Below are 26,767 nucleotides of genomic sequence, written 5' to 3'. Positions count from 1 at the left end.
GAGTTTTCTTTTCCTTCCATTAGATTGCAAAAGCAAATAAAATCCCTCCGAACATGAAAGATTGTTACTCCTTATGGTGCTTTCCTGCTTCTAATCATTTCTTTTCACCATAAACATTGTTTAAGTTTGACAATAGGGCTTTGTGTGCACTCTGAAACTGAAGGAGGAACTGACAGCAGCTTTTTACATTTTCTGTTTCAGGTTATAACAGGGTTCAAGATGTGTACTTTCATGGAAAATGATGTTTCCATCTTTTCAATGGTAGTTTGGTTCAAAGGGGTGGATCAAGAACAAGGAACATTAATTGGTAAAGAGAAAGAAAAAAGAGTGACCAATAAAGAATCCCCTGATCACTGTGTGGGCTGCAAACAGCTGGGATGAGACCACCCATCCTGCTGTGTCCGAGGCTCCGTGATCATGGAGGCACGGTATAAACCAAGTCTGCAGGGAGCGGCACATGCACACGTCTTTAATTTCCATTTCCTCATTCTCCTCTCTTATACTCTACTGCTCAACATGGAAAAAAAAAAAAAAAAGAGTGTGAGATATTGATAATAAACCTATCCTTTCAAGCTTAGGTTCACAGCCCCAACAATCAGAGTTCTTAAAGTTCTTGCTGCTAAATCCAGGTGAGTTTTGTTTAAATGACCAAGAACTGATGCGATTCTCTACTGTGAGGACGAGAGTGCCAGAAATACAAAAGACCAAGACATTCTTGATGAAGAGGATTTATTACATCATCAGGGCCATCTACCCTAGGAATCAGCAGACAGGACTATAGTTTTAGTGAGATTTTAAAAATTTAATAAAAATCAGAAATGAGTTTCTTAAGTGGAAACACTAAGCTCAGTTCAGTGAGAGATGGTTGACAGTTTTAACTCATTTCATTCACAAGCCATTAAGATTTCATAAGACGCAGCCCAAATGCTGTATTTGCTCATGTGCTAAACCAGAAATGCTAGGGCAATTCTGTCAAAGGATTTTTTTTCCCTTTGGTTTTATTATTAATTCTTTATTGTCCTTTGACTCCATGACTTCAGCCTGGTTGGCCCAGTGCAATCACAGGTTCCTTGAAAGATGGAATATCAACGCAGAAGGGTTAGAGATGTGACACAGAAGCAGAGGTCAGAGAGAGAGGTGAGACAATGCTACGTATGCTCTTGGCTTTGAAGATGGAGCTAGGAGCCTCAGGTCAAGAAATAAAGGTGATCTCTGGAACAGATAAGGAAAGGATCCTCCCCCATATTCTCCAGAAGGAGAGCAGCCCTGATGGTGCCCCAAGTTTGGACTTCTTACCTCCAGAACTCTAAGATGATAGGTTTGTGTTGTTTTTAACCACAGCAGCAATGGAAAACTAATATACTCCATCATGGAAAATGCTAAGCTGCTCACTACAAATGACAGATATTTAAAGTTTTTTAAAAGTATAACAATTCTGTAATATAAAAGTAATGACATTCTCACTGAAGAGCAGTCAGAACAAGTGTATGCAAAATGGTGTGTAAATGAGTGAATGTCTACAGGATGGTGACCACAACCCCATTTGCCAGCTTTGTATGAGCTACCAATTTTTGAGATGGAAACACCTTCATAGCAGAACAAAATGACCTGGTTAACTTACTAAAGATGAAAGTTGTTTTTCCTGCCTTGGGAGCTGGGGAGTCTAGAGTGTTGAGGAATGTCAAACACAGACTCATGACTTAATCAGAAGCTGCATGATACCGAATACGAAGAATCCAGTAGGCCTGGTCTCAGCCAAGCCAACTCTGAGATCTGTGGTTCTACTGGGGAGTAAGGTGGAAGCTTTTTTCTCTTTAACTGAAAGAATAGAACCACATTTTTCTCTCTCCTTGTAATACAAAGCCTGTGGTCATTTCAGTCCTTACTCTGCCTTCTACAACTTCCTAAATACTCGCTGTATTTTGCTTCTCCTTTGTCTTCTCTTCCTTCTTAACACCCTCTCTTTCACTCACCATAATTGCACAACAGTGATAAGAAACATCCACAATGTACAGAAACAAGACATAGAGGGTTCTTCCCACCGTTGTCTCTTGCATTTGAATACAATGCTTCTTAGTGGTTGGGTTTTTTTTTCTTCTCTCTATAGATCTTCTTTGAAGTAGAGAAAGTTTTCATAAGTAAGGACTGCATCTTCCAAAATTTTTTCTTTTTGAATAGATTTAGGGCAGAGTTTCGAAAACTACGGCCTGCAGGCCCACTCTGGCCCACTGCCCGTTTCTGTATGGTCTGTGAGCTAAAAAGGTTTTTTTTTTTTTTTTTTTTTTTTTTTTTTTAATGGTCAGAAAAAAAATCAAAAGAAGAAAAATATTTCATGGCATGTAAAATTATGAAAATTTCAAAGTCTGTAAACAAAATTTTATTGGACCACAGCCACATCCATTCATTTATATATGGTCTGCTGCTCCTGTTTCAGCAGCACAGACCAAATGGCCTGCAAAACTTAAAGCACTTATTATCTGTTCCTTCGCAGAAAACAGTATGAGGTTGACAGTCTCATTGGGCTATGAATTCTTAATACTTTTAGCATATTGGATTCCTTCAGTCTTCCTCCTTTCCATCCTATTGCATGACTTTCAGCTTCATGATAACAATGCCCTCTACACCTCTTGTCTTTGTGTAAAAATTCTACAAATTACATTTATCTTGGCTTGAAGGTGGAGTTCCACTGCCCCATCAGGATAAGATTTGTGATACCTGTGCCCATGCAGGTAGAAACTGTAGATTCAGGGTCCAAGGAAGAGTTGGTAGAGCCGGGACCCAAGATGGAAAGCCCAGGAGGAAGAGATGGGGTAGTGAGGATGTGAGCAGAGCCTCAGAGGCCACTTCATTCATGCCTCACATACAATGAGCCAGTGTTTCTCAGACCTGTGCATCAGAACGCTCTGGAGAGCTTGCTAAAACCCAGATGGCTAGGCTCAATCCCCAAAGTTTCTGATTCAGGTTTGAATTAGGGCCCAGGAATCTGCCTTTCTGACAAGGTGGTAAGTGATACATGTGTTCACAGAGAGAAGATAAAAACTGATGCTGACCATCTTGGCCACTCCTTTTTCATACTCCTAGAGAGGATCATTGAAACTGTGGTGGAAGGTAGGGGAAGGCAGGTAGAATCCTGTGCACGTTGGTCTCATTGAGGCCGCCGGGTTGCCCAAGAGAGTGTGTGTGCAGCAAATTCCCCAACACCCTTCCCCCCAAGACCTTGCCAACAGGCAGATTCTGATGCAGAAGGTCAAGGGTGGGGTCAGAAGTTGTACATTTCTCTCTCTCTCTCTTTCTTTCTTTCCTCTTTTTGACACGGAATCTCGCTCTATTGCCCAGGCTGGAATGCAGTGCCTCGATCTCAGCTCACTGTAGGCTCCACCTCCCAGGTTCACATCATTCTCCTGCCTCAGCCTCCTGACTAGCTAGGACTATAGGCGCTTGCCACCACACTCGGCTAATTTTTTGTATTTTTTTTTTTTTTTTTTTGAGTAGAGACAGGGTTTCACTGTGTTACCCAGGATGGTCTCGATCTCCTGACCTCATGATCCGCCCGCCTTGGCCTCCCAGAGTGCTAGGATTACAGGCGTGAGCCACCGCGCCCGGCTGGTTGTGCATTTCTAACAAGCTTCCAGGTGCAGTGACACTGCTGGTCTGGGACCACACACTGAGGGGCAAGGCTGCAGGGGACTGCCTTGGTTTTCATACCCTTCTTCTTCCTCAGCCTGTATCACAGCAGGAACATCCTGTTTTCAATGCCAGCTGCCCTTCAGTCCACCAGAGGCAGTGGTGCTCCAACATTCTGGGGCCGTGTCCACAACTTTATCATTTCTACTGAGCCCGGGGGACTGACTCATTTAAATGACATTTTCAACTCTTTGGAAAAATGTTGGGCCAGAAATGGAAACAGCAGCAAACACTTTCTGGGAAACAGGAAGCCAAATATTTTGTTCTCGACAACTATTTTCCCCCCAGATTCAGAGCCTGCTTATTTCCCAAAGAAATAAAACTTTTAGATAGCAGGATAAAATATGAAAATGATGTCTATGCTCAAGACCACAGGATGAGAGCAGAAAGAGCGCACACCAGGAGAAAATAGAGGGCTATAAAGTGTCTCTGGCATATTTCAAGTTCTGAATTTACTTATTATCAGCTGTTTGTGTTTATCCTGCTTGCAGTAGAACCAGCTGGAGTTTTAAATGTGCACCGTAGGTGATGCTGCCAAAATTATCCCAGGCAGCTGTTGGCTCCATGCTTCTTCAGTGGCCAGCTGGCTGTCAGAAACATAAATGTAACTACCAGTCCCAAGGAGGAAGCAGTCTGCCCTATTGTCTGCGGAGAGCAGACAATGCGTCCCACTGCCCTTCTTTCCTGCAGGCCCTTTAAGGGACCCGGAGAGCTCCCTCTTGCCGTATGTCCCAAAAGTCCTTTCCAAAGGAAAATAAACCCCAAAGAGGCATTTTTGCCAGTGCCTTGCTGGGATCTGGCTTCGGAATTGTTCCCAATCTGAAAAGTCTTCTCGATGATTTGGACGTAGACTGAATGTTTCCCAATCCCTCCTTCTACTTTTGAGCACCCATGGTGGGTGGGTCAGCTATGGGTGGAGGTAAGTGGGGTCTGAGGCACCCCCAGTGGGAAGAGCCACTCCCTTCCTCTTCTCCCAGTCACTGCCAGGCCTGTGGGTAGAAGAGAGATTTCTGAATGATGGGATGAAATATTGGCCGCCCTTACTTTGGAGTAAAGCCCTCTCCAGCACTCCGCTCTCTGTGACATCTTCACTCCTGGAAGGCTGTTCCGCCCAAGCTGAAGATGTCCCCAGACAGTTTACCCAGAGCTGTCAAGCCATTCTGCGGGCTTGTTCTCAGCCACCAGAAGTCTGGAGTAGCTAGTCTGCAGTTTTCAGTCCTGAGGGAGCTAGATATTGATGAAAATAAGATGTTTGCCTGCACCAGCTTCTGCAAATTACTGAAAGATCTCCATTCAAATTTATCCAATAATGACTTGGTCAGTTAACGGCGGTTTCAATACTCATTGTTCTCATCACTAAGTTTTGGGGAGGTTTGCTACTGGCAGTAATAACCGGTTTTGTGGGGCTCCACCAGCCCTGCTGCTTTCACACAACAAAGGCAGAGTTCAGTGGTTATGACAGAGGCTGAAAGGCCTGCAGCTGAAATGTTTACTCTCTGGCACTTGACAGACACTGCGTGCCAACCTTGCTCTGGGGGATCCACAGAATTCCTCCAGATATCTGGGTCTTAGCAGGTACTTTTGTTTATCTGTCCTTCCACAACTCAAACCAAGAAGCTGAAGATTTAGCATCTCAGTAGTCCACTGGTAATAACATAGAGTGGGTTGGGATGGCTCTCTACTACACAGCCTGGCTGAATCCATGTGATAAAGTCTGTCCTTTTGTGAAATGTGTTTTTGGGGAAACACTCACTGAACTCAGAGGGTGCAAAGATCCCAGCCTTCTCAAGATGACAGGAGCGGCTCTTTCAGGCAGCAGCCTTTTATTAAGTTCTTGAAAATTAGTGAGCTACAAGGGAGTCAGAATAACTTCTGTTTTGCAAGAGACTGCAAAAATGTGATTGTGTATTACCAGCCAAATTACTTTGAACTGACTAGTTTTCAATTATCAAAAAATAATTTTACCTTTTTTTAATGGAATGGAGACTTTAACTTATAAAATAAATGCATGTAGAAAATATAAGAAAGACAAGAAAGTAAAAACCGTTCTGCTTCAACCCAGAGATAATGATGTTACCAGCAGCAAATCTGTATGGGTCTGGAGCAGCCTCAATTCTTGCCTCCTCAGAAGAAAGAGCTCAGCTGAGAGGCAGAAGGAGAGACTGAGGCAAGCTTTAGAACAGGAGTGAAAGTTTATTACAGAGCTTTAGAGCAGGAAAGAAACAAGGAAAGTACACTCGGAAAGAAGGCCAAGTGGCCAACTTGAAACACAAGTGCGTGGTTTGACTTTTTGACTTGGGGTTTTATGTGTTGGCATACTTCTGGGGCCTTGCATCCTTTCTCCTCTGATTCTTCCCTTGGGGTAGGCGGTCCACATGCTCAGTGGCCTGCCAGCACTAGGGAGGGGAGCATGCACGGTTTGTTTACTGGAGTTGTACACATGCTCACTTCAGGCATTCATCCCTTGCCAGTCAAATGTCCCTAGAAGGTCATATGCCAATTAAACTCTGTCATTTTGCATCTTAATGCACAAGCTTGAGCCCACTCACCCAACTCCTGAGACCTTATCTGGAAGCTGCAGGTCCCCAGTTTCAGGTTTTTTTCTATCGATAGGGAGACTGCTTTCCCTGGGACTGGCTACAATAAATTATTATTAAAGAAAGACAGTTAACAACTGCCTGACCATCACCTGATGGTTGCCTGACATTCCTGGTGGTGGAGGAGCCCTCTCCTGCCCTGCTTAGGCCTGACTAGCTACCTACTGTAACAATTATGTATATATCTCCTATACCATAAGTAGTATTTCTTTCTATATTAGCTGTGTTTACTGCCATAGCTTTCCATCCACTGGATCTATCAGTTATAATTTGATAATAAGTATATTAAATATACTTATTGTGCTAACAAAATGTTCAGATCTTTAATTTTCACAAAAGATTAAAGGCAAGCACTAAATATTTGCAGTTACATTAATGATAGATATTTTCATTGCTCAATTTCTCACATTTAATACATTTAAATAATATATTAAAATATACTTCTGTAAAATAACATTAAAATATATAGTTCCAAGTATCTTATTTTCCTGCCTAAATAAGTTTTGTTCTCTGCACATGCTCACTTTTAAGACTCTTGTCCTGCATACATTTAAGGCCTGAGCTTATCCCACAGGAAATGTGCGCCAGCAGCCGAAGCATAGTTGACGTTTCTCAAATAACAATTGTGGATTTTTTGGCTTCCTTGTGAGGACTGTCTTCAAGGACAGTGTTTCTGAGTGTAAGAGCATTTCTTTCAAATATGCATTGTTTTCAATAAAAATATAATCTGCTGTGAATAAATATTTTGTAGAAAATAAAGGGAGAGGCTAACATGGCACAAATGCACCTTGACACAACAACATTCTAGAGGCTTCTACTTGACTGACTGAGATAATACTGTGTTCTTTCAAGTGAATAGTTCTTCATTTGGGGGTTTCATCAACTTGAATGGAGAAAACATTACTTCTATATTTTCACTAATCTGCACCTGAAACACCATATCCTTTCCTTCCAAAAAGAAAGAAAAGAAAAGGCAAGGTAAATACCAAGAGTAGTGTTAGCAGGACCTGAGACTGTCATCACTATAAATCACAGACACTTCATTCCACATTACAGTTGTTGCAGATCTCTCAAAATATTGTTTACATTGATCACCACTTTGAAATTACAGCACTTAAGTGATGTACCAAGAGAACTTGTGTTTTAAAATATCCCAAAAGAAGCACTTATATTTGATATCACATATTTGCTTCTTTTGGAGATTTTGATATTTCATTTCAATATGAGTGGATTCCTTTGTAATTCCGTGTGTTTTATTTGACACATTTATTTAAAATATTATTCTAGAAAGGGGTCTGTGGGCTTCAACCAACTGCCGGAGGACCCATGGCCCAAATGCCTGTTCATCTCTTGCTCACCACCTATTGGCCTAAGCAGAGATTACTAGGTCCAGCCAGATACATGTTCCAGAAAGAGACATTGCCCAGCAGGCAGCCTCTGGGGCTCTCTTGCTATTTTCTCTGGTCCTCCACTTTTCTCAGAAAACACCTCTTGAGAGGAGGAGCTATATCAGGACACCTGAGTGAGAAGACCCAGGTAGTGTCCCATGAATCTGCTACACAAAATTCTCTTTGGTCCCAAAGTGGGCCACCCTGGATGACTGATCCCAAACAGATCACTGGGCATATGCGAGCTTCCTTTGGCTCCGTGGAAATCCACTAGATGATAGATCCAAAGCTCTGTGTCAAGGTAGACAGCTATTGATATTTTATCCTCCCTTATACAGTAAGTCCCCGGCTGCAGGAAAAGGTTCAGAGGTGCACCGGCAGTTCTCATGTCCTATCACTTAAGCTCTCATGCTTCATTCACTGGGGGAACGTATGTTCTTCTTAAAAAGAGCTATACTGAGATATAATCCACACATCATATAGTTTACCCCTTTAAAATGTGTAATTCAATGGCTTTTAGCATATGCATAGTTTTGCAAATTAATTCTAGAACATTTTAATCACCCCAGAAAGAAATCCTGCAATCATTTGCAGTCTTTTCCTAATTCCCCCTTACTCCCAATCCCTAGGCAAACAGTAATGGACTCTTCATCTCTCTAGATTTGTTAATTCTGGACATTTCATGGAAATGGAATCATACAATATGTGGCCCTCTGGGACTGGCTTATTTTATTTAGCATAATATTTCCAAGATTGTGCATGAATCAGTACTTCCTGTCTTTTTGTTGCCAAATAACATTTCATTATATGAACAAGACATGCCACATTTCATTCATTCATTCAACAGCTAATGGATATTTGGGTTCTTTCTACTCTTTGGCTATGAAGAATAATGCTACCGGGGCCAGGCGCAGTGGCTCGTGCCTATAATCCTAGCACTTTGGCAGGCTGAGGTGGGCAGATTACAAGGTCAAGAGATTGAGATCATCCTGGCCAACATGGTGAAGCCCCGTCTCTACTAAAAATACAAAAATTAGTCGGGTGTGGTGGCGTGCAACTGTAGTCTCAGCTACTCAGGAGGCTGAAGCAGGAGAATCGCTTGAACCCAGGAGGCAGAGGTTGCAATGAGCTGAGATTGCACCATTGCACTCCTGCCTGGCGACAGAGTGAGACTCCATCTAAAAAAATATATATGTTTTAATTTTTCTTGAGTATGTATACCTAGGAGTAGAATTACTACATCGTATGGTAACTGTTGTTTAACATTTGGGGAACTGCCAAAAACTGCTTTCTAAAGTGGTTGCACCACTAAATATCTCCATCGGCACTATCTGAGGGTTCTTCTCTGTCTTTTGATTGTAGCCATCCTGGTGATTGTGTATTGGTATCTCATTGTGATTTTGATTTGCATTCCCCTAATGGCTAATGATGTTCAGCATCTTTCCATGTGCACAGGATCTCTGTCTTCTCACTCAGGTGCCCTGATGTATTGGCCATTTATATACCTTCTTTTGAGATATATCTATCCAGATTTTTGCCAACATTTTAATTGGGTTGTCTTTAATTATTGACTTGTAATAGTTCCTTATATATTCTAGAGAGACCTTATCAGGTATATAATTTGTAAATGTCTCCTACCATTCTGTCTCCATTTTTTTTTTGAAGCATAAAAGTTTTAAATTTTGATAATGTCCAACTTATCTACATTTTCTTGGATTGCTTGTGCTTTTTGTACCATATTTAAGAAACCAGTGCCTTATTGAAAGCCACAGAGATTTACACCTATATTTTATTCTAAGGAGTTTCTAGTTTTAGTCTTACATTTAAGTGTTTTGACCATTTTTAGTTAATTTTTTATTTGATGTGAGGTAGAGGTCCTACCCTACCACATGTAGATATGCAGTTGTTCCAGAATCATTTGTGGAAGAGACTGTTCTTTCAATTGCCTTGGCACTTTTGTGGAAATCAATTAACCACAAATGTGAGGGTTATTTTTAGATTCTCAATTCTATTTCGTTGATTCATGTCTGTCTTTATCCCAGCACCATATTGGTTTGGTTCTGGTGCTTTGTGGCAAGTTTTGAAATCAGGAAGTAAGCATTCATATTTTTTTCTTTTCCAAGTTTTCTTTGGCTTTTTGGAATCCCTTGAATGTCCATGTGAATGCTAGGATAAATACGTAAATTTCTGCAAAGAAAAAGTCTGAGATTTTGACAGGGATTGCATCAAATTTGTAGATAAATTGTGAGGATATTTCCACCTTAATCACATTAAGTCTTCCAATTCATGAGCATGGGGTGTCTTTCCATTTATTTAAGCCTTTTAAAGTTTCTTTCAGCAATGTTTTGTAGTTTTAAGAGCAAATGTTTTGCATTTATTTTGTTACATCTATCCCCAAGTATGTTATTCTTTTTGATGCTATTATAAATGGAATTGTTTTCATAATTTTCATTTTTTCATTGTTATACAGAAATACAATTGCTTTTTATGTATTGATCTTGTATCCTGCAACTGCTGAACTCCTTTATTAGTTCTTAGTTTTAAAAAAAAAGTGTTTTCCTTAGGATTTTCCGTATACAAAAAAGATAATATCATCCACAAATATAGATAGTTTTATTTGTTCCTTTCCAGCCTGGACTTTTAAATTTCCTTTTCATAGCTAACTGTTCTGGAATCACCAGCATAATGTTAAACGGAAGTGGTAAGAGCAGCCATTCTTGTTTTGTTCCTGACCTTAGGGAGGAGGCTTTCCATGTTTTACCGTTGAGTATGATATTAGCGGTATGGTTTTTTGGATATGCAACATATTTTCTTTTACAAGTAACAGACAAATAAAGTTTATTCTGAAGAATGGACCAACAAAGAATTGTCCACTTTTACCCTATTTCTTTAAGAAAGCCTGAGTAAGTGCCAAAATTTAGCAAAATACTTGTTTTGCTCTAACATGCTGCAGTTATTAGACAACGTTTGCTTAACAGTTATTTGTCCATCCTTGAATTTATATACTGCTACATAGCCATAGAGACTTAATTTTTACATTTGCATTTTAGTATTTTTAGTGTATTATAAATACGACTAAGATATGTATGGGGTCAGCACAATGCCACTGGGGCCCCCTTCTGTCTGTGGACTCCTTTTCATCTCTGTTCTAACAACATTCACATAGGTTTGCTTTCAATAAAAAAGGCTGAAGTCTGTTCACTGCCCAGGTAGTTGGTCCAGCCTCCTCCACAGACATCAAGCAGAAACTTCCTTCTAAAAAGCCAGACTTGGCTGGGCACAGTGGCTCATGCATGTGATCTCAGCACTTTCAGAGGCTGAGGTGGAGGATTGTTTGAGCCCAGGATTTCAAGATAAGCGTGGACAACATAGTGAGACCCCATTTCTACACATACACACAAAAGAAAAACATCAGCTGGGTGTGGTGGCATATACCTGTAGTCCTAGCTACTCTGGAGGCTGAGATAGGAGGATCACTTGAACTGGGACGTTAAGGCCGCAGTGAGCCATGATTACACTGCTGCACTCTAGTCTGGGCTACAGATTTTGAGACTGTCTCAAAAGTCAATATCAGTCTGTAAATAAATAAAAAGTCAGACTTCCTGGATGGATACCAGTGACCACAGGGGTCTTTGATAAAGCTTTTCTTTTTTCTTTTTTTTTTGCCAGTAGTAACAACTGTATGTGTTAAACAGCTGCTGTGTTCCAAGAAAAGTAATAGTCACTCTGTGTGCATTTTCTGTTTTGATTTTACACTAATCCTATATATTAAATATTATATTTCCAGTTTTGGGGAAAGAACACCAGAGATTGAAATAACTCAGCCAAGTTGGGCAATATGTGGCAAAACGGGGGCTCAGACATACTCTACATTGTACTTATTTCATCCTTACCATGGGCTAGTGAATCTTTGTTTCACCGCTTACAAGTGGCTTTGGAGAGTCACTAATTCTCTCTGGCCTTCGGCTTCCACACCTGGGCAATGGGGAGTCACTATGGATGTCTCTGGGGCAGATGGGAAGCCTGAGACAGGACATGCTTCAATTTCTTCCCTATGCCTCCATCCCCGATTTTTTCACAATTGCTTATTGTTATTATCTTGGCTGGAACAAATTAAATCCAACAGACATTTGGTGAGTCCCTACCATGGACAAGAAACCATGCTGGATATTGAATACAATCAGAGGAAGAATCCAAATTCTAGGGACTTGAGTGCTTTCTCTTTTGCTAAAATGTATTGTGAGTTGACTACGGCTCCTCTGTTCTAAATGCTTTACGCGTATAACCCATTTAATCTTCATCCTAACACTTTGAAGGAGGGACTATTCCCATTACACAGTCAAGGAAACTGAGCTACAAAAGGGAGGGGTTATCAGTCAAATCTTAAAACAAATAAAAACTTGTGAATGCTGGAGCTGGGTCTCCAATGCAGCCAAGTTGGCTCCAAAGTTCACACTTTTAATTCACCCTGAGACACTGAGGGCCCCCATCCTCGTCTTTGCTGGTGAATGTGAGAAAATCACCCTGGGGAGGGCAAAGAAACATCTACCACAGGTGCTCTAATAAGCCCTGGGCACTGTCTGGTTACAAAGTGTGCTGTTAGGTGCAAGGGGATACAAAGATGTGTGGGAATCTGGACTGCATCAAAAAGCGTGGTATGTGCATGATTAGGTACAGAGCAGGGAGGGAGTAGTGAGTATTAAATTGCTCAGAAAACGACCTGTCTATGGGAGTCACAGACAGATCAGTTCTGGTTGGGTTATTCAGAAAACTTGCTGATGAGGAAGCTTGAACTGGGACTTGAAAGAAGGAAAAGATTTCAGTGGCTGAAGAGCCTGGCAGACGAGAATGTTGCTGGCACAGGCAGAGATATGGACCACAGGGTGGAGGTGAGCGGACAAGGTGCTTCTCTGACAGCGAGCAGGAGCCTCCCTTGCCAGGATGTTTCCGCATTCGTGGGGACCAGTAGGACACTGGTCCTTGAAGCCTTGTGAGGTGGAAGGGGTGCAGGCTCTGGGTCCAAATTCCAGCACAGCCCCTTGCGTGCAAATTTCCTCATCTGTGGCCACAGAGTAGAGAGGCACTATCGCGAGCATCTTCAGTGCAGAGGGGAAAGAGCATAGGCTCTTCCAGTGGGCAGGTGCAGCACTGAGGCAGTATGAGGATCAGGGTGACCTCAGCCACAGTGGAGAGCTGGAGAGAAAAGCGAGAAGGAAAAGAGCTGGAGACCCAGCTGTCTTAGCATAAATTGAGAAGGCAGGAGCAGTGATCAGGGGAAACAAGACACAAAAACTGGGCAGACGATGAAGGAGAGCAGAAAGTCAAAGGCAAATGCATGGTTTAAAACCTCAGTGGACCAACTATTGATACTGGGAAAGATGGAGTAGGGGGTCCCTTCTAGAATACCCCCTCCCCAATCTCCTTGGACACTGCTATCACTGCCAGGAGAACGGGTAAGTTCACCAAAAGGTGGATTGTAAAGAGATGATGAAGACCACCAGCAGAACCTTGAGAATGACCACGCTAGTGGGTGGGACAAGGGGATCCCAGGGACCTCCTCAAGGCTCACAAGAGAGGAGGAGAGGAAAACATGTGTCTCAAAAGTAATTGGAGGAGGAGCCCTGAGAATGGTGAAGGGTCACAAGTGCAAATGGCACCAAGGCTTCTAGAAAGATGGCTGAAAACAAGATTTTGGCAACAGTATTTAGGACCAGATGAGTGTTCTTCAAGAGAGGTGTTTCAGGAGTAAAGCAATGCTGCTGGTGGGCCAGAGTGAGGGTGCTGGGCCAGGAACTGGGACAAAGAGTAGGAAGTGGATGTGTTACCTGCAAAGGGGTGGGAGGGAGTGGCCCACCCTGGTGTGCAGGGGGCACAGATAGGAAGATAAGGATGGGGCAAGAACAGAGACAGGGGGCCTTCAGTCACCAGAAGGTAGTTTAAAATATGCAAAGCCTCCAAGGTGTTGGCTGGAGAGGAAAAACGAAGCGGCTGAAGGTAGGCACCAAAAGGCGAAGGTATCCTGAGGGCCAGGGGTAAAGCCCTGACAGGTGGGAAAGCCAAGTGGGTCATGTCCACCCATCCTTCTGCAGGGCAACCCAGACACTGTGGTGCCACCCATGGGGCAATGCTCTGCTCCTATCTGTTGTTGCTCTAGTTTCTTTGTAATACAGAAACATCCAACATCTGCACCTCCTCATATAGGGTTGATCCAAGTTTCACAGACATCACTGAGTTCTTAGTGGACTCAGTTACTGGGGCTGTTTTCACACTGGTTTTTTTTTTTTTCTTCTTTCCAAGAATGTGTAATGGGTGCAAGTGTACCTGTATAGGACGTCCAGTGAAACACTGTGGTGGTGAATCAGCTAGAATCCATCCAAGAATGCAACCAGCCTGGTGTGGGGTGAGATCGATCCTTCAGTGTCCCTCAGTCCCTTTTAGGGCTGGCAGGTTCAGAAGGGCCTTGCTCATCAGCCCCCCAGGGCCCCACTCCTTGTTTAACGCTTTGCTATCACAGTCTTGAAATCCTTGTAATTGAACAAGGGAACCCACATTTTCACTTTGCACTGGTCTCTGATTCTGTAACTGATCCGGTCCCCTCTCTTGTCTCATTCACTCTGGGAATTGTCCCCATATTCGGAGACCTTTCGGCAGTGCCTCAACGAGGTTCCTGCCCCTGAGGCTCCGCCCTCACCCCCACGGCGGCACCCCAGGCAGCCTTGCTTTTGCGTCCCGCTAGGCAAGCTGTGCACCGGAGTCACGACCCCCTGATTCAGCCCGGGCAGCCACCGCTTGCCTGCTCCCGCCGAGGACAGCCCTACTGTCCTATCTGCTGCTCTTCCCTTCCTCTTCCCAGGGAGTCCGCATCAGGGGAGGTGCAGCTGTGTGTATTCCCGGAGCTTCAGAACCCGGTATCCAGCAGCTCCTTGGTTTCTGGGAGCTGGGGCGGCCTTCCCAGCGCAGAGCTCAGCTCAGCGGGATGTTTTGAGGCTCTCTGCCCCAAGGCGCTGGGGAGTATGGGGCGGAATAGTGGTGCTAGCCCCTTTCAATTTCAGAGTGTCCACGCCCCACCCGTTTGGTCACTGAGGGTCAGTCCAGTCCAGCCGGGTCCACCCCACCGGTGCGTGTCTGTCGCACGTGCAGAGGCCATACTCTCTGTTCTTGTTTAAAGTCCGGGATCTACGGGGCCCTGGAGGCAAGAGGTGAACGCCGCGGAATCCACGCGGAACCGCCCGGGAACGCAGCTTCCAACCCCAGAGGGAGGCCTATGTGCTCCTACACCTTAACCCTTTTTAGACCGAAACTTCTCCAACTTCCTTGGCTTTGTTTAGAGCTCGACAGCGCTGCCCCCTGGCGCTCGTTGTGAGGACAGTAGAGGAGAGAGGCAAGGGTGTTTTTTTTTGTTTGTTTGTTTTTTTTGAGAAGGAGTCTTGCTCTGTCCCCCAGGCTGGAGTGCAGTGGCGCGATCTCGGCTCAAGGGTGTTTTTAAACCGTTTGTCTCTCACCATTATGGGGGCGACCTGAGGGGGAAACACACTCTTCCGCATTCCCGGTAAGTGTACTACCTGATGAGGTCGAAAGCGACAGATTCCCATCTCCTCCTCCAGCCCTCCCCACCCTGCCCATCCACAGGACCGTGGCTCTTCAGTGCCCTTTGCCGAGCAAGTGATATTTCTATGCACCTCGGTATCAATTCGGCCTCTGGACGAAATGGAAACCTCCTTAGCCGACCCGGGTGGGATCCGCTGGGATCCCGCAGCGCCTCCCCCGGGGGCACTGCCAGCCACTCTGTTGAGGTGAGAGAAGCACGTCCCTCGGAAGCTGGACCGAAACTGGCCAGGATGACTTGCTCCCACGCGCCTGCTCCTACCCGGCGCCGCAGCAATCCACCTGCCACGGCCTCTGAGCGGGGTCCGGACCTCGGCGCCCTGACGGTGTCCCCGCGGCTTCCCCACCCGACGAAATGGAGTCTGGCGTTGACTCGTGCGTGCCCAGGGACTTGCGGGTCCCTGGCCAGCCATAGGGCAGAGGGCGCTGGTGTTAGGCCAGTCTTCCCCGCCCTGCCCCTTCACCCCAGCCACACCCACTGTCCTGTGAGGCCAAACGCTCCGCTGGTTTCCTGAGCCAGGCACCCAGGCCGGCGATGGGATCCAGCTGTTTCTCCTTGCGATCCTGTCTTTGGGGAAGTCCACGTCCTAGGCAGTTCCTGCCAAAGTTCCCTTGGTGCCGATCACCCCTCCCAGCGTCCTGCAGGTCCTGTGCACCATCTCCCCCACGCTCCATTCAAAGCCCTCTTCTCTGAAGTCTCCGGTTCCCAGAGCTCTGCAATCCAGGCTTTCCTTGGAAGTGGCCGTAACATATATGAAAAGAAAGAAAGGAGAACCAAGAGATGAAAGAGGTTGCACGCATGGGGGCCCGAGTGGTGGGGGCGGGGACAGTCGTGTCTCTACAGGGGTGCTGGCCTTCCCTGGCGCCTGCCCCTACCGGCCCCGCCCGAGAACTTCCCTGCGCCAGGGCAGAGTTTACTCATCCCCGCGAGGTGATCCCATGCACGAGGGCGGGCGCAGGGCGGCCAGAGAACCCAGCAATCCGAGTATGCGGCATCAGCCCTTCCCACTAGGCACTTCCTTCCTTTTCCCGAACGTCCAGGGAGGGAGGGCCGCGCACTTATAAACTCGTGCCCCGGCCGATCCTCATGTCAGAGGCTGCCTCGCAGGGGCTGCGCGCCGCGGCTAGAAGTGTCTGGGCTGATGGACTGGAGCGGCTGTCGTCATCCGCGTCCTGCGCTCCTCTGCTCCGGCACGGCCCAGTCTCAGTGCCAGCGCTTTCCTCGGCGCCTGCACGCTGTGCGCCTGGGTAACATGCTCGGGGTCCTGCTCCTTGGCGTGCTGACCCTGGCCGGCCCGGGGTTCCCCGCACCCGTAGAACCGCAGCCCGGTGGCAGCCAGTGCGTGGAGCACGACTGCTTCGCGCTCTACCCGGGCCCCGCGACTTTCCTCGATGCCAGTCAGATCTGCAATAGACTGGGGGGCCACCTAATGACAGTGCGCTCCTCAGTGGCTGCCGATGTCATTTCCTTGCTACTGAGCGGCGACCGCGGCGTTAGCCGGCGCCTCTGGATCGGCCTTCAGCTGCCACCCGGCTGCGGCGACCCCAAGCCCCTCGGGCCCCTGCGCGGTTTCGAGTGGGTTACGCGAGACAACAACACCAGCTACAGCAGGTGGGCGCGGCTCGACCTCAATGGGGCTCCCCCCTGCGGCCCGTTGTGCGTCGCTGTCTCCGCTGCTGGGGCCACTGCGCCCGGCGAGCCGGTCTGGGAGGAGCAGCAGTGCGATGTGAAGGCCGATGGCTTCCTCTGCGAGTTCTACTTCCCAGCTACCTGCAGGCCCCTGGCTGTGGAGCCCGGCGCCGCGACTGCTGCTGTCTCCATCACCTACGGCACCCCGTTTGCGGCCCGCGGAGCGGACTTCCAGGCGCTGCCGGTGGGCAGCTCCGCCGCGGTGGCGCCCCTCGGCTTAGAGCTGATGTGCGCCGCGCCGCCCAAAGCGGTCCAGGGGCACTGGGCTAGGGAGGCGCCGGGCGCTTGGGACTGCAGCGTGGAGAAGGGCGGCTGCGAGCACGCGTGCAGTACGATCGCAGGGGCTCCCCGCTGCCTGTGCCCAGCCGGCGCCGCCCTGCAGGCAGACGGCCGCTCCTGCACGCACTCCTGCAACAACCTCTGTGAGCACTTCTGCGTTCCCAACCCGGACAAGCCGGACTCCTACTCGTGCATGTGCGAGACGGGCTACCGGCTGGCGGCCGACCAACACCGGTGCGAGGACGTGGATGACTGCTTGCTGGTGCCCAGTCCGTGCCCACAGCGCTGTGTCAACAAACAGGGTGGCTTCGAGTGCCACTGCAAACCTGGCTACGACCTGGTGGACGGCGAGTGTGTGGAGCCCGTGGACCCGTGCTTCAAAGCCAACTGCGAGTACCAGTGCCAGCCCTTGAACCAAACAAGCTACCTCTGCGTCTGCGCGGAGGGCTTCGCGCCCATTCCCCACGAGCCGCACAGGTGTCAGATGTTTTGCAACCAGACTGCCTGTCCAGCCGACTGCGACCCCAACACCCGGGGTAACTGTGAGTGCCCTGACGGCTACATCCTGGACGACGGTTTCATGTGCTCGGACATCGACGAGTGTGAAAACGGCGGCTACTGCTCTGGGGTGTGCCTCAATCTCCCCGGTACCTTCGAGTGCATCTGCGGGCCCGACTCGGCCCGTGTCCGCCTGATTGGCAAAGACTGTGACTCCGCCGAGGTGGATGGTGGTGACGACGGCTCTGGGGAGCCCCCCCGAGGCCCGACGCCCGGCTGCACCTCGAGTCCCCCGGTCGTGGGGCGCGTGCATTCGGGCGTGCTCATAGGCATTTCCATCGCGAGCCTGTGCCTGGTGGTGGCGCTTTTGGCGCTCCTCTGCCACCTGCGCAAGAAGCAGGGCGCCGCCAGGGCCAAGATGGAGTACAAGTGCGCGGCCCCTTCCAAGGAGGTAGTGCTGCAGTCCGTGCGGACCGAGCGGAAGCCGCAGAGACTCTGAGCGGCCTCCGTCCAGGAGCCCGGCTTTGGCGTGGCCTTTCTCTCCCTCCTGGGCCTCCTCACCCCCAGCTTTGCTACCCAAAGCACCTTAGTTGGCATTACAGCTGGAGAAGACCCTCCTCGCACCCCCAAGCTGTTTTCTTCGATTCCATGGCTAACTGGGGAGGGAGTGATTAGAGAGAGGAGAATGAGCCTCGGCCTCTTCCTTGACGTCACTGGACCACTGGGCAGAGATGGCAATTTTGCAACGAAGACACAGACTGCGATGTGTCCCAGGTCCTCATCACTGGGCGCAGGAGGGTGAGCGTTATTGGTCGAGAGCCTTTTGGGCAGACCTTGACCTCGTGGGCTACGGATGACCAAAATATTTATTTATTTTTTTAAGTATCTAGGTTTTTGTTTGTATCCTTTGTTCCTACCTGTATGTCTCCAGTATCCACTTTGCACGGCTCTCCGGTCTCTCCCTCTCTCTCTCCAGACTCCCACTTGTCATGTGACAGCTAAACTATCTTGGTGAATTTGTTTTTTTCCTAGCCCTCTGACATTTATGAAGCAAGCCCCATTTATTCCCCATTCTTCCTAGTTTTCTCAGCCCAGGAACTGGGCCAACTCACTTGAGTCACCCTACCTGTGCCTGACCCTACTTCTTTTGCTCTTAGCTATCTGCTCAGACAGAACGCCTACGTGAAACAGAAACAAAAACACTAAAAGTAAAAATGGCCATTTGCTTTTTCACCAGATTTGCTAATTTATCCTGAAATTTCAGGTTCCCAGAGCGAAATAATTTTAAACAAATGTTGAGATGTAACAGGTATTAAATTGATGTTGCTGGACTGTCGTAGAAATTACACCCAAAGAGGTTTTTATCTTTATTTTTAAACAGTGAGCCTGAATTTTGTTGCTGTTTTGATTTGTACTGAAAAATGGTAATTGTTGCTAATCTTCTTATGCAGTTTCCTTTTTTGTTGTTATTACTTGTTTTTGACAGTGTTGAAAATGTTGAGAAGGTTGCTCTAGATTGAGAGAAGAGATAAGCACCTCCCAGGAAACAGTTTAAGAAAGTTTTGAACTGCAAGATTCATGCCAATTAGCAATTGACTCTCACTGTTCTTGTCACTGGTAGACCAAAATAAAACCAGCTCTACTGGTCTTGTGGAATTGGGAGCTTGGGAATAGATACTGGAGGATGCCCAATTAGGGCCTAGCCTTAATCAGGTCCTCAGAGAATTTCTACCATTTCAGAGAGGCCTTTTGGAATGTGGCCCCTGAGCAAGAATTGGAAGCTGCCCATGGGAGCTGGTTAGAAATGCAGAATCCTAGGCTCCACCCCATCTAGTTCATGAGAATCTATATTTAACAAGATCAGCAGGGGGTGTGTCTACTCAGTAATTTGAGGACAACTGTTCCAGACTGCTTCCAATTTTTCTGGAACACATTAAATATGGATCAGTTATAAGTAGCAGGCCAAGTCAGGCCCTTATTGTCAAGAAACTGAGGAATTTTCATTGTGTAGCTTTGCTCTTTGGTAGAAAAGACTAGGCACACAGCTCTAGACACTGCCACACAGGATCTGCAAGGTCTTTGGTTCAACTAAGCCAGGAATGAAATCCTGCTTCAGTATATGGAAATAAATGTATCATAGAAATGTATCTTTTGTAAGACAAAGGTTTTCCTCTTCTATTTTGTAAACTCAATATATTTGTACATAGTTATTTATTTATTGGAGAAAAACTAGAACACAGGCAAAATCCTTGCTTATGACATCACTTGTGCAAAATAAACAAATGACAGTGTGCTCTCGGGTTGTGTGTCTGTTCACTTTTCCTCCCCCAGTGCCTTCATTGTATGTCATTAAATGGGACTCACAAACCATGCAAATGCTATGAGAAGCAGGGAGGCCTGCCCTGCACCCCGGCACTTGTGTTGTCTGGTGATGGCACCATCTCTGATTTTCAAAGCTTTTTCTAGAGGCTATGATTTTCACTGTAGAATGATTTCATACTATCTCTGTGTGCACAGATATTTATTTATTTTCCTTCTGTAACCATAACAACTTCATATATGAGGACTTGGGTCTCTGTGCTTTTAAACACATTATAGGATTATTTGTTGGAATGAATTAAATAAACCCTTCCTGGGGCATCTGGCGAATCCCAGCTGTGTGTCCTGTGTATGGTTTGGCGTTATCTCCTCTGCGAGATATCCAAATTCACTGTAGTCATGAAGGGTCTCAGTTTGTGGCTCTAATTCAAGTATTCATTTTTAAATGTCTCATCCAGTATGAAATCATTCTCATCTCTGTTGGAGATTTAAAAACTTCGCCTTTTCAATGCACACATTTCTTCGGCTCACTTTTCTAGGATGGTAGGACTGGCTGAATGCAATATGCAGGGCCCAGAAAGATTTTTTAAAGAAGAAATTAAAGTAGAGTCCAGGCAAATATTCAAATGCTTTATATATCTGGATAATGCCAAACTCGTGAGTTTTAGTTTGAGTGGTTATTGTGAAGACAGGGTTGGAGATTTTGACATCCATTGCAGATGAAGTGATGGCTGTAGTGTGTGTGCTGGGGCAGCTGCCATGTACCATGCCCTATGGAGAAAACAAGCTGAGCCATGCTCTCCCTAAGGAGTAGACTAAATCTTTGTGAAGAGCTACACAAGTGGGGGCAGGACAGGTGCAGGTAAATGGGGCTGGGAGACCAGAGAAGACAGTGATACCTTATAGTTTGCCCCTGTTACCCAGCCTTCTGTTTTTCAAAAGGGTCTGCTCCTAGTCACTGTCAAATCGACTTGTAGGACCTCATTGCGTTAGGATTTCTTGTTATTCCAGAAGAAGGGCATTTTCTTAAGGAACACTGGAAGACCAAAACACACTTTCAAAACCCAGAGGCAAAAACCTTCATGCGGCATCTTGGCCCCAGGACATTAGTTGTGTGGGGCCCTGAGCTTCCCTGTCCTCCTCACTTCCTGCTGCCTGGGGGATCAGCAGCTCTGTTTACCGGTCTCATCTGAACTTGAGATTCTCAAAACGCTAAATAGCCACAGTGCCTCTCAGGGAAAGACACCAGGACCACATAAACAAATCAGTTAGCTTTAAAAACTGTCCCTGAGCATTTAAAATCAGGACAGACTTTATGAAACCAGTGCCATGGGTCAACCTGTGTGGTCTCTGCTTTCTGTTCACATCATTGGACATCCAGGTCTGACGGAGACTCCCAGGGACCAGATGCTGGTGGTATTTCACAGCATGAAAGGCTGGGGCAAGAAAGCCAAGGTGGTATTTCTGGATAAGCCAGCATTCAAGTTTTTTTTTTTTGTTTTCTTAGCCTGCTGTTATAAAGCAAACAGAATTCATTGTTTAAGTCAAATGACTTTGTTATCCTTTTTTTCCCCAATTCTCACCTCTTTTCTTAGATTAGTTCAGCAGTTATCCACTGAGCACTTACTCTGTGCCTTTCATGGTGATAGGTACAATGACTAGTCCCTGCCATATAAGCTAGACTCTGGCAGGGGAGAAAGACGTGAAACAACTGATCATCCCCAAATTGCACTTAACTTAGAAACAGTGATAAGTGCAGGGGAAGAAAAGCACAGCACACTCTGAAAAGGCACACCAGGGAGGCAGGATTTAGAGTGGAGGACTAGAGGGAACGTCCTGGACAAGCTGACACTTAACACCAGACCTGAAGGAGAAGGAGGGGCTTGTCAAATGCAAACTGGAGGGGGAGGCAGTCCAGGCGGGAAGAATCACACCGCGAAGGCCTTGCACCAGGAAGAGGCCTGGTGGAGCCCACTGAGCATAGTGAATGAGGTGAGACGGGCTGCAAGGGAGCTGAAGAGGTGGAAAGAGAGATACAAGCAGTGGGAGATGACTGTAGAGGCTGTAGGTCAAAGACACTGAAAGAAAGACTGAAAGAATGACATTGAAAAATGTTCTAGGTGCAAGTGGGTGTACTCAAGGAGTTTTGATAAGAGTGCGCTGGGATTCAATTTATGTACTGCATTGTTTGGGAAGATAACCAGTACTTCTAGATGTATTTACATGTCCCTCTTGGGCAGGAGCCTGCACAATTTCTGCTGTAAGCACCCCGCAGGGCTAATATGTGGTGTGAGCAGCATACACACCTGGGTGTGATCCCAGCCTGACACCTGCTGGTCACATGGCCACGGGCACCACATCACCCTTCAAAGGCTATAAGACGGGTGCAAGCAGTGCCATCTCACGAGGTTTCCAAGAAGATTAGGTGAGGCAATAAGCTCAGTTTCTGGCCCATAGTAGATGTCCAATAACTGTTTACTTGTGTGCCAGTGAACTGGTAGATGCATAAATGAGTACAGAAAAAAGCTGTGTTGGAATCATGAGTGTCTTAGGAGCAAACTCAAGGTTGCACAAAGTGGAGACTGTTCCATCAAGGGAAGATGCAGTTGCTTGGAGTGATGTTGTCAATGCCAGAGGAAGTGTAATGTTGGATTTGCAGGCATCTCTCATGGCTTAAACGGGAAGACTTTTGTGCCAGTTAAGAAGTGAGCTCCAACACTCAGTCACTTTAAAATCTAGCTTTGAAGGCTTCAGCTTATTTTGCCTTCTCACAAGGCCTAGTCAAGTACAGGGGGCAAAGACTCCCTCTGCTGTTCTCCCAGGGCGGCTCAGAGGAGGAAGAACATGTTCCAGAGTGCCCTTCTCCATTTCTCAGGGCCCAAAGGAGAAAGAGACACACAGATCTGGCCCCGGCAGAGCCAGGCCTCCTATCAGAGGTACGGAGGGAGGTTCCTACAGGTGACATTCCTTCGAAAGACATTCTGGTTGTGGATGGGGCCAGGGGCCAGAAGAACCCCCACCTCCTACCTTCTGGAGACAGTTGCTGTTCTCTGTTGAATGCGATTCCTTATTATATCATCTATTCAAGGAAAACTGAGGTTGCAAATAATGCATGAAAACACATTTTCTTCATGGTTATAGCTCAGTAGGGGTACCCAAAATACATTGCCTGACCTTTAGAGGCATTTCTTCATAAAACAATGCGGGCAATGCCCGGTTCTTTCTTTCTTTCTTTCTTTTCCAGAATGAATGCCCTGGGCTCAGCGTTATCTCTTTTTGTTTTGAGTGTTCCCTTCCTCCTTTTTTGGTTAGCAGGTTCAGATGTAGGCAAACAACTGATTTCCTCTTACAAGAGAAACTAAATATTGTTTTAACATCAGATTCTAATAGAATTGAAATCCTTTTCAGGGTATTTTGAAAGTGTGATTGCAAAAGACAAAAGAACCCTGGGGATGGGTTAACTCAAGGTCACGCCCACTGGAGATGGGGAGCAGACAGCAGAGGGTTTCAGGGATCCAATGAGAAACACCAAGAGTCAAAGCTGGGGTCTGTGACAATTATGCGACCTGGGCCACAGGCCAGATATTTCCTTGAATCTCTGCCTGAAGGAAATCTTCTGTTAAAATAGCAAATTTTATACGGATATTATCCTGAGACAAAACCCACTTATCTTCTGCATATTCAACACCTGGCAATATAACCTCTGTACTTGCCTGTCTCAAATCTTCTTTCTGGCTTCTCATTAATGCTTTCCCTAAATGTTAAGTTACCCCCACTGTTGTCTAGCAAAGCTTTGCTCTACTTGGCAAAGAGGAGAGGGGCTTTTCAACATTCTCCCTAATTCCTCCCCTTTTCCCTCTGCCTCCTGCCTTATTTTGATTTAATTCCTTTGAGAACATGGATCCCACCTTCCACAAACTCTCTGGAGATCCTACGCCTTGTTCATTGTCCCCCTCTTTTGATAAATTTGTTCTGAAATGCTCATATAATCCCAAATCACCATTTTCAGTGAGCCGTTGCCAGGGTTTGACTACAGTCTTTCTTCATGTATTTTCCCCCTCCTCCAAAAAGGTAGTACTGCAGAAACCCAATGGTAGTGCCAGGAGAATGGAAAGTCTGAGAAGGGCATGGGGCAAGTCCCAGTTTCACTGTTTAATTTGTCTATGACTCTCCAGAGCACAGGATACAGCCATGATAAACATGAACTAAAATGAAGAGCAAACTCAACAGCAAGCTGCCTGGAGGCCTGCGACAAATGGAAATGGTGGTTTTTGGATGGGGCTGGGTCTTGAGGAACACTCTGCTCTGTTTGGCTGGAAGGGAGCTTGGAGTGGAATCCATACCCTGTCTCCAGTGCTTGGAGTAAAGGATCACGAAGTCATTATGGAATTAGCAGCTTGCCCAGGGACATATTCAACCCTCTAGTTTCTCCAGGTGGTATCTGGAGTCCAGGACACTTCTTTTCAGATCCATAAGGTCAAGAGGGCTGTAGCTTCCTATGTAAACTAGTTGAGGTCTCCTAGTCTGGGGGAAGGAGCTTGGGAAATGGTATAACCGGGTGGCTTTCCTGGATTTGGGGATAGCACCATCTCCAATTCTGTACTTCCTCAGATCCTTCCCATGCTACTTGTGTCCTGCTTCCTTGGCCATAAATCACAGCCACTAAGAGGGAAGTGGATGTTGACCAAAACAGTCCCCATCTTGACTAGGGCAATAGTTAGTCAAATGTAAAAATTTGCATGTCAAAATTCATAGAACCATACAACTAAAAAGAGAACACTCTACCATATGTAAATTATACTTCAATTAAAAATAGATTAAAAAGAAATTACAGCCTCCTCAGAACACTAATGAAAGTCTGATTTTAAAAAAAAGAAAAAAAGACACCCAACTCTGCACCAGCTCCCTCTTCCTCCTTCTGTGTCATGAAGCAGTCACCATTTGAATGGTAAACCTACCTCCCCTGGGCCAGGAACATGGACTTTGTGTGTCACTGTGCACCTGCAGGTGGATACTGTCGCTCTGTCCTCTCCACACAGGAATGCAGCCTTCCCTGGGCCACTGTGGGCTGGAAGCGGGAGAGCCGGGACTAGGCCCTGGTCTGCATGCCTCTCAATCTGTCCTCTCTCCCCTTCTACACACATCCACATTGGGTGAGTTTTGACCTTTGGAAGCCCCACTCTCTAGGCAGATAGAGCCCCAGGAATCCAGTCATTTCAAGTGCTATGTTGCAGCAGGGGGATGCTCATGGTGTCTTTTGACAATAGGAAGCCACATGTTTTTATTTGTAGAAAGTCAATACTCTCATTCTAGGCATTTTTTTACATAAGTTCTCCCTCATTTCAGAAAGTGCCCCCATTGTTAAGCACTAAAGTCCATTCCTTCACAGGATTGAGGACCCTGCCTTTCAGTTGATATAAAGTTGATGAAAGTTGGAAAGAAGGACATGATCAACCCCTCCCTGAAGAGCAGAGGCATGTGAGCCTCAATTTCACAAGGACCCCAGAGCTTTTGATAGGCTTCTTTTACTAGGCAGACCCAAGCCCCTCATTAGAGCTTGCCACCACTGACCCCTGGCTCTTAGGGCAAAGTCCTCATCCTTGAGGTGGCATAGAAGGCGTTGGGCTGGGCTCCTGCTCATGTGCCTGCCAGTGCCTCACATGCCCTTGTGGTCTGTAGGTCACATTGAGCCCTTCGGTGCCTTCCACTGCAGGCCCTTTGCACATGCTGTTCCCTTTGCTTAGAGCTTACAGGAACACCCTGTGCCCCGCCGCTTCCTTTCCTAGTTAATGCCCAGGTACCCTTCAGCGGAGGTCATCTCCAGCCATTTTCCTGGGGGAAGCCTGCTCTGAGTCAAGGGCAGCTTCTTTTATCATCTCTTAGAAAGCATATTCCTTTCCCGTATAGTGCTTATTTAGGTTTAGAACTGTATTCTCATTTCTGTGCTTATTTGATTAATGCATATCTTTTGCCACTAAACCTCCAAGCTCCATGAAGGCAGAAGCTGTCTTTGTAGATTCATCATTTTGTCTCAAAACCTATTGCACTGCCTGAGAGAAGCACTCAGCAAACTGTCCGCATGTACACTCCCCTGCATGCTAGTGAGCAAGACAGTTTCCAGGGTGTGCTGCTGGTTGACGGCGTACACCATGGTGGAGCTGTCTCAGAAAACACAGCTCTAGGATTCTAACATTTGTCCTTAAGGAATCCGAGGCTATGCTGTCATCTACTTATGGAATGAGAATGTGGGAGACAGCGGTCATTCACTACCGCCATCTTCTCAGAGAAGAGTGTCAATGCCCACATCTGCTAGGATTCATGTCTGGTTTCTGAGGCAGTGCGGCCGAAACATGCTGCATTTAGTTGATCCTTTTCATCCACCTCTAGCACCTAAGGAATGCTAACTATGATGCCTTTAACGAAAGTGAAGCTAATATTTCACAGACGAGTGCGAAAGTCATATGCATCTTTGCTCACAGATCAGAGCTGACAAACTGGGCAAGTATCCTGTTGAGTGAGAGCCTGTCATGTCATAATACCACCTTCCCTGACCATCTGGGAAAACGGAACACCTGACTTGTCATGGAACGGTAAATTAAAGACAATTTTTAAAAGAAAAAGCAAGATCTCTGATGGATGGAGGGATGAGAAAAGGCTTTTTCCACCTGTGGCAGAAAATGTTTTTATTCACAACGATGTCAATAGCT

General features: G+C 46.4%; 1 protein-coding gene across 1 annotated transcript; it reads left to right on the top strand.

Moving 5' to 3' along the window:
• Positions 1-16,170: 16,170 nt before the first annotated feature.
• On the top strand, positions 16,171-20,034 carry LOC105486771 (thrombomodulin). The gene has a single exon (XM_011749830.3). The coding sequence runs from the start codon at positions 16,417-16,419 to the stop codon at positions 18,238-18,240; it is 1,824 nt and encodes a 607-aa protein (XP_011748132.2). The 5' UTR covers positions 16,171-16,416; the 3' UTR covers positions 18,241-20,034.
• The last annotated feature ends 6,733 nt before the right edge of the window (positions 20,035-26,767 follow it).

The sequence above is a fragment of the Macaca nemestrina genome, chromosome 15 (genome assembly GCF_043159975.1).
Source record: "Macaca nemestrina isolate mMacNem1 chromosome 15, mMacNem.hap1, whole genome shotgun sequence".
NCBI lineage: Eukaryota > Metazoa > Chordata > Mammalia > Primates > Cercopithecidae > Macaca > Macaca nemestrina.
This window is presented reverse-complemented; position numbering and strand designations above follow the sequence as displayed.